Below are 11,916 nucleotides of genomic sequence, written 5' to 3'. Positions count from 1 at the left end.
TAAAACATGGACCTTAATTGTACTTATTATTAAACCCAACCACCTATTACTTCCTTCAGTACTCGAGCTTTAGCTATAAATTGAAACTCTCACAGAGAACAGTGACATACGGATCGTTCTCTTCCCTTGCCTTCCTCACAGTTAACAAGATTACAAGACCAATCGAACGACCCCTACTCGGCTACTCACAGAAATGGTTAGCGGGCAAGTTTCTCATGAATTACAAGTTGATGTGTCTGCAAGCCAAGCATGGCATCTGTATGGCACTCTTGCGCTCGCTAGGTTCGTGGAACATACTCTCACCGATGTAATTGACAAAATTGAAGTCGAACAAGGCGATGGAGAACTAGGCACCATTCTCGAAGTAACATTTGCACCAGGTACGTATATATATATATAGCTTGCTGAATTTTAATTTATTTCTCCTAGCTGCTCCTTAACAAGTCCTTAATCGCGTCATCATTTCTGCAGTACCTACTCTTCCCCAGATCAAAACAAATAACAATCGATTCACATTTTTATTGAAATTAATCGTTACTTTTCTTGCTGATTTGTTTTGAGTGACTGGTGACCAAAAAAGGGAAAGTTTTTTAGAATTGTGTGGTTCTGTCTCTAATTAAGGGCAACTCCAACAAGGAGGTTCTATTTGGGGGTGCTATTCTCATTTTAGCACCCCCTTGTTGTACTATTCATATAAGACTCATTCTCATCTCCAACAATGAGGTGCTATATGGGTGTGCTATTTTCACTATACTAGATTAAAATAGTATATGATTATAATGTTTATGAATATTATATTAAAAATATGTTAATTTAATTAAATAAGGGAAAAATCTTAATTTTAATTTTTATCATATAATGTAATAATTATTCGTATCATTTAATTATTAATTTTTTAAAATTCATAATAAATATTTTTGTCGTTTTGTGTCGGCATGTATGACAAAGGAGCGAACTATTCAGAAGATATTTTGATGTGTTGTGTCGGCATATATGACAAACCACCGAATTTGTATGTGATTTCATGAGCCACGTGTCAAGCTCTAATTGGCCGTCCAAGTTCGGTCGAGTCTTTGAACGCCACGTGTCATATTTTATGAAAATAGTTATCATTTCAAACCGTCCATAAATATGAGGTCATTGTCATCCTCATCTCTCACAAATTCACAAACCTTCTCATATCCGAAGCCTACAAATCTCCATATTCTTTTCGTTTTGATTTTGTCAAACCATTTCTGCAATGAATCGTTTGTCGAAATGGTTGCAGAAAGATCAAGAAGAGGCCGTCACGAGAAACCGTCGAAGAGCCATGATGATGTCTGCCGCTGCCTTGCAAATCCAAGAGCTGGAAGATGAGGATTCACAATGGGGTGGTTCCTCAGAAGGTCGTACTTATAAGGCCAGGGATCGAGAGATTATGGATCTTCGACTCAAAACTCAATACTTCACGGATCCGTGCAGGTATGAACCAAACATATTTCGTAGGCGATATAGAATGCAACCTTGGGTCTTTGACAGGATGATGCGCGATGTGACCAACTACGACCCATATTTTGTGGCACCCTCCTCATTTGATGAAGTGGCACCCTCCTCATTTGTCGGTGTTCCACTGTCGTCCAAGTCGATAGGAGTACGAACATTGTGGTTGGTATTTTCCATTATTGGCATATGATCAAATTTTTATGTATTTTTCAAGTAAACCCAACAATGCTCAAACATGAAATCTTTACCTTCCATGTCGTAGTATGTCGACTTAACATTCATGAGCTACATACAATATTAAGTAAATAAAATATTAGAACAAAAAAAGATAGATTAATATAAATCGAGTAATAAACTATATAACAATATTTATTTTTAACAACTACATGAAAAATAAATAAATTACCTCGTCCTCCATATTTTCACCGCTTCGTCGTTGAAAAGTCTCGACCTTGATAAGAGCTTGCCGCCACTTCATACATGCTGGATTGATTTTTTTCCAACGAGCCTTACAACTAGAAGGTGTTCTAGTTACACAATCCGTCGGTTTGTGTGCATTGTACTCCTCCGCAATACGATTCCATAATAAATCCGACGTTTGATCGGTTCCGACAGCACCATCACCACCAACGGTGATCCAAGCTTGGCAAACAATAACTTCTTCATTGTGCCTCCAAGAATCCTTTCTAGGAGCCATTTTTTTCCAAGAGAAACAAAATTTAAGAACAACAATATGGCAAAATAAATGAATAATTTTGAAGGAAATGGAGGATGTTTGGTGTGAGGAATTAGGAAAGAATGAATTGGTATTTATAGAATTTCCTAATATTTACTATTCCAACGGGTATATTTTTTTTCACTATTTTCTGATAATTTTTTATTTTATTTTTTTCGGTTAAAAATGGAATTAATCATCTTCAATTTAACAAGAACCATTGATCATTTTTTCTCCTCCAATCTGAGCCCTTGGATTAAATTATATAGCCGTTATAGTAAAAAAAAAATTAAAATATTGGGACGACATCAGAGCGGTCCATATTCAAAATGGACAGATCTGAGCCGTCCTTTTCGTTACCGTTGCACAGTAAAAACGGTAGGCAGGGGACAGATTCGTCAGGCGGGGCCCACAGCGCAGCAGCTGCTTTGCAGTCTTTTTCTTCCTCCAGCGCGCCACGCGCGCGTTCAGCCCGTCTCTTCCCTCCAGCCCAGCGCGTCATCATCTTCTCCTTCTCTGGCGCGTTTCGTCCGGCATTATTACAAAGCAACCCAACTTGTGGTCCCAACTTACTGTACACGCGTCTTGGTTCTGAAAAAGTCTCATATATGAGACTTGGTTTAGGGCCAAGTTCTATAATTCCAGAACCAGATCCCCCTAAATTGGCCCGTTGGAGATGAGAAGTCTCATTTTTAGCCCAGTTCTGGTATGGCACCCCATGGTTGGAGTTGCCCTAAGGGTTTGTATTATTCCCTGGCCGTATTGGGCTTTCATGAGTCCATTGGGTTGTATGAGTTCTCTTAAAATGCCTATTGATACGGATTATCTTAATTGATGTGATTGAAATTAGGAAGAATTTCACAAATGGTCACTCAACTATAACTCATTCGACACTTTGGTCACTGAAGTTTCAAATATATCACTTTGGTCACTCAACTATTACACTATCAATCACTTAAGTCACCAAAATAGTATTTTTTATAATTTTTTTTAGAGAAATTTTAAATACACACCCCTAATCACTTAATACACATTCCTATTATTTTATATTTCAAATTAGATTTTGTAGGTAGGTTAAATGACAAAAACAGACATCTATGCACTCTGAAGAAAAAAAATAGTCTTATTTTCCTTATATTATTCTATTTAAATATTTATGTATAAATAGTTAGATAAACACAAAAAAAAATTATACATGGCCTCCCAATTTAATAGAAGAATAAAGTTAGAAACTATCTAATTTAATTTTTCCTTAAATAAATTGTAATTAAATGAGGTTAGAAACCATAATATTTAGAATTTCAAAATCAATGGCATTAAATATTTTTAAAACATATCACTTTACTCCCATTTTTTAGTTAATTTCCTTTTTTGTTCTAAGAGTTATGATTAATCAATTTATTTTCTACAGATTTGCTCACCTAAGGAACAATTTTAAGGGACTATGAGGGACAAATGCATCTCAACCACATGTGTTAAATATAAAAGCAGAAATTATAACAACTTAAAATTATGCATTTATTTTCAGCTATCAGATTCACTTATCCCTCACAGTCCCTTTAAAATTGTCCCTTAGGTGAGTAGACCTTTTATTTTCTAATATAAAACATCACATGTGAAAAAACTTTGTAACTGTTAATTTGTTTTATCCCTCTATTGACAACTTTTTAGTTCCACTACTATGGAGAAAGTGAGAAACTACTGATATAGTTTTGGTTGAATTTTCAACTCATAATTTTATACTTGATTAACATGGTGTTTGGTGGATGTGAGCTCAAATAATACAAAACCTATTTATATGCATCTATTTAAAGGGAACAATAATAAATCTTTATGGATTTCTCAATAACAAACACGAGTAATCAATATTGTCATTTACAAAACGTCAATATAATAGAATATACTAATCGTATTAAATAGTAATCCTAATATAGTAAAAAAGTAGGATATTTCATGATTTTTTAGATTAAGGATATTTAGGTACTTTGGGTTGTGTATTTAGTAAAATATTAGAATGAGAAATTAAATGGGTGGTGTATTAAGTATGGAGTGTGTATTAAATAGTTAGGGGTGTGTATTTAAAACTTCTCTTTTTTTTAATGAAAAAAATTAACAAAATGACTTAAGTAATTGACAGTGTAATAGTTGAGTGACCAAAGTGATATATTTGAAACTTGAGTGCCCAGAGTGTAGAATGAGTCATAATTGAGTGATCATTTGTGAAATTTTTCCTTGAAATTAATGTATACTGGGGCTGCAGGATTACGAGGGCCTGGGTGGCATAAGGAGAAGTTCACAATGGTAGATAATGAAAAACAGGTGAAGGAAGTTCATGTGATTGAGGATGGATATCTGGAGTAGGGATTTTTTTTTTTTTTTTTGACAAGAACTTCTTTTAATATCACCCTTGAAAATTGAACAATATATATCGTGATATAAATTATCACTCACAACAAATTATAACACAAGTTACAAAAGTATATACAGGCTAAGATCTTTCTGCATCACTTGCTCGTCCGGGATTAACTAGATTGTCGGTCCCTTCCAACCACTCTCGTAGTTTAACTTCTTTATCAGCCTTGAACTCATCAAAGTTTTCTGACAATGAAGACAAATTATGGGTCGACAAGCTCTCATCAACTTGTTCTTCTTGCGGTTCATCTGTAATATGGCTCGACAAGGGCAGCTCATCAGCTTCTGTATCTGGCAGAGACGAACTAGTGCTTGCAGTAGCAACTGATACTGGTGGGTTACAGTAGGAGGCGACCTCTGTTAGTTCTTTAGGGTCAAGTTGCGGCCACTTCAAATTGCTGGCCTTTTGTCTTGCAGATTTTAATACAGTGGAAAAATAACTGCCTCCACTATCCTGCTGGGCATCACTTGGTGAACGACCCCAACTGGCTGGTTTCCAAGAACTTCCTCTTCCCAGCTGAAAAGCTGATCCCTGGTTGTCGATTAGCCCTCTTTTTTGTTGTTTTGTAGACATAAAGTACAAGAGATTTCTTTATGTCTCTAATCATCTCATCTGCAACGGGGAATCCACATTCTTTCATCGATCTCACCATGGTTATGGAATCCTCAGAATCTTCAGTGTGCAAAGTTGTTTCACGCGACTTATTCACAACATTATTTCTGAGACCAACGAGATTGGGCACCGCATTTTGAGTGTGCTGCTGAACATAATAAAGCCCCACTGAGGGTTCGTTTGCCACATGCTTAATCATCTCTCCCAAGCATTCAGTTATCTCCACAAAGCCGTCGACGGTGGAGGATCCATGCATCTTTTCAAAGCATAAGGCAGTTCATCACTTTTATCAATTAGCTTACAGGAACCCTAGAACTGGGTGTGAGCAATAATCTGATTCCCAATCATCCAGTTTGGTTCCTTCTCAGCTTTCAATTTGCAGAAGCTTCCTTCATCTCTCATAACGATTTCTCAGTCTCATCTCTCTCTCTCTCTCTCTCTCTCTCTCTCTCTCTCTCTCTCTCTCCATCTGTCTAAATCTGGAGTTGGGATTTACTCTCTACTTAGTTCGCTTCGAAATAAAAGAGGCTGGCACTCCTTCCTCCTGCATAATCAGAAACCTCCATCGACTATGAGCTCAAGGAAGAGGCTGCTGCCAACGCCTCATTTGTCTCTATCGACCTCTACCGTAATATTGCTAAGATAGCAAAAAAACCATTTCCCCAAAAAGAAGGTGTAACTACAAATGTTCTTGTTTGATCGATGAGTAGGTTTTGTTTTTTGTGATGAATGTCATAAAATAATGCATCATGCATCTGTAACCAACTCAAATCCAAAGATAATGAGTTAATAATTAATACAGTGATCTTATCTAGTATGTGACTACCTACTCATATGCTCTTACATGGGAGTCACATGCACGTTTTTCATTTCCTTTGCTCATCGATATACCTACTAGCTACGTAGCTGTGTACGTAATAGCTTAGTCTGTTTGCGAGCCCCTGCCTCCTCCACGGGGAATTAACCATGCATGCATGCATACGTACGTACTTTTCTTTTTCATAGCCCATACATATTTGAGTATGATCAAGTACATATATCCATTAAAGACCGTAGCAAGTTCCTTACAGAAAAACAGATATAGAAACAGAATGGGGTACTTTTGGTAGTTTGACAATCTAACTAAAGCCTTGTTCTTTCTCAAAAAAGAAAAAGAAACCACACCCCTCACCTGTTCAACAAAAATAAATTACTCGTATCAAAAAAAAAAAACAAAAAAAAATTACAATCGTATTAACTAAAGGCACTAAAGCCTAGCTACTTAATTTTTCTATATAGTACGTTAGTTTTCATCTGGCTAGGTCAATTTGTCTTGCATCTCATTCTAGTAAAATGGAAAAAGCCACACTCATCATCTCTGTCTAATAATCAAGTTAATGCAATATATCAATAAAACGAACCCAAAATCAAGCCAATTATTACCTCGGTCTATCTTGGACATGATGTTACAGGAGTTATTTAGTTTAATTATGAAGTTGGGTGCTGATGGCTTCTCTTGGCAGATAGCAAAATTTTTGTTTTTTCTTCCATTGTTTTGCTTTGCAAGCTATTTAATTATCTGGAAGTTGGGAAAATTTGAGGTTCTATTTCAATTTTTTCACTTCGATCCTTTTGTCTTTCTTTCTAGCTTTTGGGTAAGGTTTATGTCCCCCTTCTTTAGGTTGTATTTTCTTTCTTTTTGTTGTTATTAATAAAATAAAAATAGGGGGACGGGTGGTGGGTTCCCAGAGTATGGCAAACCCCTCTCCTTTAGGATAGAGGGTGAGACTTGTTCCCTACATCGTTTGCCTCCGAGGAGTTAATATCACCTAATCCCTTATTAAAAAAAAAAAAATTTACCTCGGTCTATAAAGTAAAAATTAGGTTGCTTCTTGAAATTTAATATATTGATTATAACTTGCTTGTCGCATCAAAAAAAAGATTATAACTTGCTTATTTGGGCTAATCCCAAAAGCTTATTCTGCTCTCTACATCGGGGTCCAGCATGATGATGTTTGTGGATTCCACAGCGCAGGAAGCAAAAACTTCATACCCTTCAATCCATGAGCATTGAAAGCAGCACCTGTTCTCGCGTCCACCTCCACCTTGCCGGGATTCCCCGGGAACGACCCGCTTGCGAATATACCGTTACAAACAGTGCTGGCCTCCAGCGGCCAGGTTTTGGGTCCTGGTTTGGAATATCCGGTGTTGAATGGATTGGTGACGGCAGCAGCCAAACCGGCAGCAAAGTTGACTAGAATAGCATCGACGGCGGGGTTGCCGTTTGGCGGTGTGAGGGTGATGCCTGGATTGTAGCTGGACTTCATGAAGGGCCAGCCACAAGCATCGGGGCACTCGACTTCGGGGTTTCCGACGATGAGATAGGGCTGGTTATCTATGACTCCGTGATCATAGCATTTTCCCCTGCAAAGGGATGCGACCGCACTTTCCTTATCGGTGAATATGACGACAAGAGAGGCAGGAGGCTTCCCGGCGGTGGCTTTTTTGATCATCGACCTTATGAAGTCAATGGTGATCACCTTCCCCAGGGAGTAACCTTTCTCGGTTATTTGACTCACCACTTTAACTGCGATTTTGGGCTCATTATGATCGGGGGAAGATACGGATTGGTAGCTCTCGACAATGTCCCACCAGGATGTTACCCGAGGCTTCAGGGTGCCACCACCATGATTCAGGGACTTGATGAAATTCCTGACGACGAGCTTTTGTGTACGCCCAATTGCACCATAGAAGAAGATTGAAAGGTCGAGTTTGCCGGTCAGGAGTAGCCCTCCATTGTAACAGATGGTGCCTGGGGGTTTAACGTGCCCCGAAACCAGGGATGGAGTAGTAATTAACAAGAGTAAACTCAGAACCAGAGCAAGCTGATCAGGATGAACTCTTGATCTTGATAAGGCCATTTTCTTCCTGTTTGCCAATTAATCCCAATTGCTAGCCTTTCCAGGATCAACTCGTGTTGTATACTTGTATATTAATATGAAGCCGCGCCTGGATGTGTGATGTCTGAGCATGCATGCACGGTCTTAAATAACCCACAGACACCAGAAGATATATAGCTGGCTATATGCCTAACTTGGAATCGGTTAGAATAAGCGGAGGACTCGGAATTCAATTTGGATTTAGCTAATCTAGCTATATATCTCTGTTCTGACAAGGATGAAAATGCCCTTTTTCACCGAGTTATTACATCCTTTTGCTGTGTTGTTACTAATTAGGGTTAATTCTGTTAATTGCATAGTTAGTTAATGGCCCACAGTTGTTTTACACGTGTCATGATCCTGTACAATCTGAGCTTGTATTGTAGCTGTAACCGCATTACTCTTCAATATTCATTGTAACAGAAACGTTAATTTGTTATACAAAGATCATTTTCACTGACGTATGTTAGGGTGTAGAAGGCTAAGAATTTTTTTTTTTTTTTTATTATTTTCCCTTTCTCTCTCTCACTTCACTCTTTCTCGGAGCTCAGTAACCCTAACTTTCAATCTATACATAATGATATATGATATATAGCAATCTAGCTGTCTAACGGAAGATATTGAATTTAAATTACAAATATACTCAATTAGTTACACTAGTAGCTGTGGTCAAACTTGTGGTTCAAAACAACTGAGCAAGGATCCATATATGCATGTGATTAAGTTTGCATGCTCGCCTAGCTAAGTAGCTAGTCAATAATTATCCAAGATATGATATATAGAAACTACTGTTGGCTGTTGCTATGAAAAAGGATGTTGCATGTCTTTGTACGTGGTTGTGTGAATATTAATTAGACAATGACATGAAGATAAAGTACTACCTTCGTATGATCGATACTCCTATCACGAATTATAATTTTTAGTATTTGCGAATTATAGTCGATCATAATTAAGTTCATAACATGCAGTATTTGTAGCATTGTGCGGTTAGCCATTGAGGTACACAGATGATGATGCAGGCAGTACTTGCGTTCTGGGGTCAAACTTAATGCACGCGTTCTGATATGGCTCACTATAGTATCTTTATTTCGACTAAGAAATAAATAAGCCATGAGAAGATAGATTGATGAAGACAGTACGTACATGGTGTGCGGTCATTTACCTCCCACTGCTAGCTATTATTAGTCATCACTTTAAAGGCCCCAACAACGTACCGAAATGAAGATTTAAAGACGTCGATCGATAACATATGTCAACATGTGGTTGGTTATGCAGTTTAATTTTGTGCGTGTGAGTGCGTCCATGATCCAGTTAAGTAGGAAGTTTGGTAAGGTGGAGCTTACGCTGGTAATTAATTAGTTGTACTCAGAAAAAGGGAGAAGGAGCTGGGGCCAAAGAAGATTGATGATTTTTGTCATTAATGAATTATAGAGGAAAGATTAAGAAGCTACGAAAATGGGTGATGACCTCGTTTATCTACTCCATGATTAATTAAGAAAAATTAGGTTAACTGATTAATTTTACATGATTGATCAACGATGATTGAGATTATCCAATCAAAGATATCCATGTACGACGACAGTGATAAGTGATTGCATATATAGGGGATCGATCAGCATGTACATTTTAACCCATGAAAGAAATTTCTGAACAAAAATATTAGTATATTTCATTCTCTGGAAATTGGAATTAAGGAACATAAAGGGAAATGAGTGATGACTACTCCTGATGGATGAGTTTCACTCTGACACAACCTTACATAGTTAACAAAATTATGGAGATCGATGGATTGAGGATGATATTACATAGGGGTCCAGCAAGAGTTGATGATATTACATAGGGGTCCAGCATGTGGACGACTTTGGATCCCAAATTGCTGGAAGCAAGAATCTGGCACCCCCATCTCCAACGGCATTGTAGCCACAACCAGCTGCGTCGATTGTCATCTTTCCGGGTTGGCCGGGGCCTGCTCCGCTTCCGAACATATCCTCGCAGGCGTTGCCAGCCTCAATCGCCCAGGTTTTGGGTCCTGGTTTGGAAAATCCGCCGTTGAATGGGTTAGTGACTACGGAAGCCAAGCCGGAGGCAAAGTTGATGATGGTAGCATCAACGCCCAGGTCGCCGTTTGGTGGTTTGACGGTGTCGCCTGCAGGACCGTAGCTGGCCTTTGCGAAGGGAATGGCACAAGAACCAGGGCACTCAACTTCGGGGTTTCCGACAATGAGATAGGGCATGTTATCAAACGCTCCATGCTCGTAGCATTTGCCCCTGCACAGGTCTGCAACTGCGACATCTTTGTGAGCGAAGATGACAGCGAGAGTGTTGGGGTTGCCGCTCTTGGCCCTCTGCACAAGCTGCTTGATAAAGTCTTTGGTCAAAACTTTGCCCAAGGAGGCCTTATCATCGCTCGACTGAGTGCCCACTTTGATATGGACGCCTTGGTTGGGCATATTGGCCACAGTCTGGTAACTTTCCACAATGGCCCACCACTGGTTCGCTGTCGAGCCCGGCACCGCCAACGAACTGAGGAAACTCCTGATCAGATCCTTGTGTTGGCTCTGCCATTGGCCGTAAAATATTATGGAAAGGTTGAGCTCCCCGGTCAGGAGAGGGCCTCCCTTGTATATGATACCCTCACCGTTGCCCTTACAGGCGGGACCTCTCGATAGTGTCCCTGGTCTAGGCACTTCAATGGTGGCCACAGCTTCCGGCAGAGGTGTAGAATCTGCCACTGGTTTTTTGGGCTCGGGTACTACAGGTGGTCTATAAGGTGTTGCTGGTTTCGATGGTTTATTCTTGGCCCCGCCTCCACCATTCTTAGGTGCTCTATAAGGTGCCGATGGTTTTTTAGCCCCACCCTTACCGCCTCCTCCTTTCTTGCCTCCGCCTCCTCCTTTCTTGCCTGCCAATACGAAGTGAGGCGTAGTGAGGAGGAGGATTAGCAAGAGAGCCTGAGTTGCTACTGCAACACGAAAAACCATTTTATTTTCCCTCTTTGATTTTACAAGTATTGATTTATTAGGCGGGTATAAATCTTTTTGTCGAATTCCTTGATGCATTCAGGCGTATAAATATGCCTGCATTGTGTACGATTTTCTTGCACGATTTTCATGCACCGTCGTTCACAACCCACAAATCAAGGCTTATTTTGTGGGGAATACTAGTTTGGATCCATCAGAAGGAAAACTAATTTGTGCTGTACTTTTTTTTTTTTTTTTTTGGCAATTAATGTGTGCTATACTTGGCTATGAATGGGAAGAAACGGTCAAAGGTTAGTCTTGGTCGTGCACGCACGGAATTTATCTGTTCTTGTGTGTGTCAAATTGCCACTTCAGTATAGGAAAAAAAATAATAATAATTCCTATATCCCTTATACAATTTTTACAGTTTTGATATGTACAACAGATTGTAATGTTTTTCTGTTCAAAAGGAGGAGAAAAAAAAATAAAAAAACTTCAAACTTCATTTATTTCCTTAACCCAGCTTGTTGATACTTGGTTTTTACTTGTCATTGCGACATTAACCTGACCTTATTTTATGCAAGAAACTAATGTTCTCATACATGAAAGACTAGGTAAGAAATTTTTTAATTTTATGCAAACAAGACTCACGGTGCGCATATGGTAGCAAGGCAAACGGTCCCGCTCATGTGGTCAATTGATTTCTTACTTAGTCTTACCCAACTACTGTTACATTTATCTAAAGGTGAAAAATAATAAAACAGTTAGAACTATTATCCATCTTTGAATTTGAATCCAACGACATTTAAACATGAT

General features: G+C 38.8%; 2 protein-coding genes and 1 pseudogene across 2 annotated transcripts; all 3 read right to left on the bottom strand.

Annotated features, from left to right (window-relative positions):
• Positions 1-4,685: 4,685 nt before the first annotated feature.
• LOC112172919 lies at positions 4,686-5,686 on the bottom strand (annotated as a pseudogene).
• A 1,400-nt stretch (positions 5,687-7,086) lies between these two features.
• Positions 7,087-8,122, bottom strand: LOC112175380 (protein EXORDIUM-like 2). Its single transcript, XM_024313083.2, has one exon. The coding sequence runs from the start codon at positions 8,120-8,122 to the stop codon at positions 7,190-7,192; it is 933 nt and encodes a 310-aa protein (XP_024168851.1). The 3' UTR covers positions 7,087-7,189.
• Positions 8,123-9,972: 1,850 nt separating this feature from the next.
• On the bottom strand, positions 9,973-11,121 carry LOC112172911 (protein EXORDIUM-like 4). Its single transcript, XM_024310416.1, has one exon. It carries the CDS (start codon positions 11,119-11,121, stop codon positions 9,973-9,975), a length of 1,149 nt encoding a protein of 382 aa, XP_024166184.1.
• Between the last annotated feature and the right edge of the window lie 795 nt (positions 11,122-11,916).

Source organism: Rosa chinensis, chromosome 1 (genome assembly GCF_002994745.2).
Source record: "Rosa chinensis cultivar Old Blush chromosome 1, RchiOBHm-V2, whole genome shotgun sequence".
In the NCBI taxonomy this organism is placed as follows: Eukaryota; Viridiplantae; Streptophyta; class Magnoliopsida; order Rosales; family Rosaceae; genus Rosa; species Rosa chinensis.
Note: the sequence above shows the minus strand (reverse complement) of the source record. Positions and strands in the feature narration are given on the sequence as shown.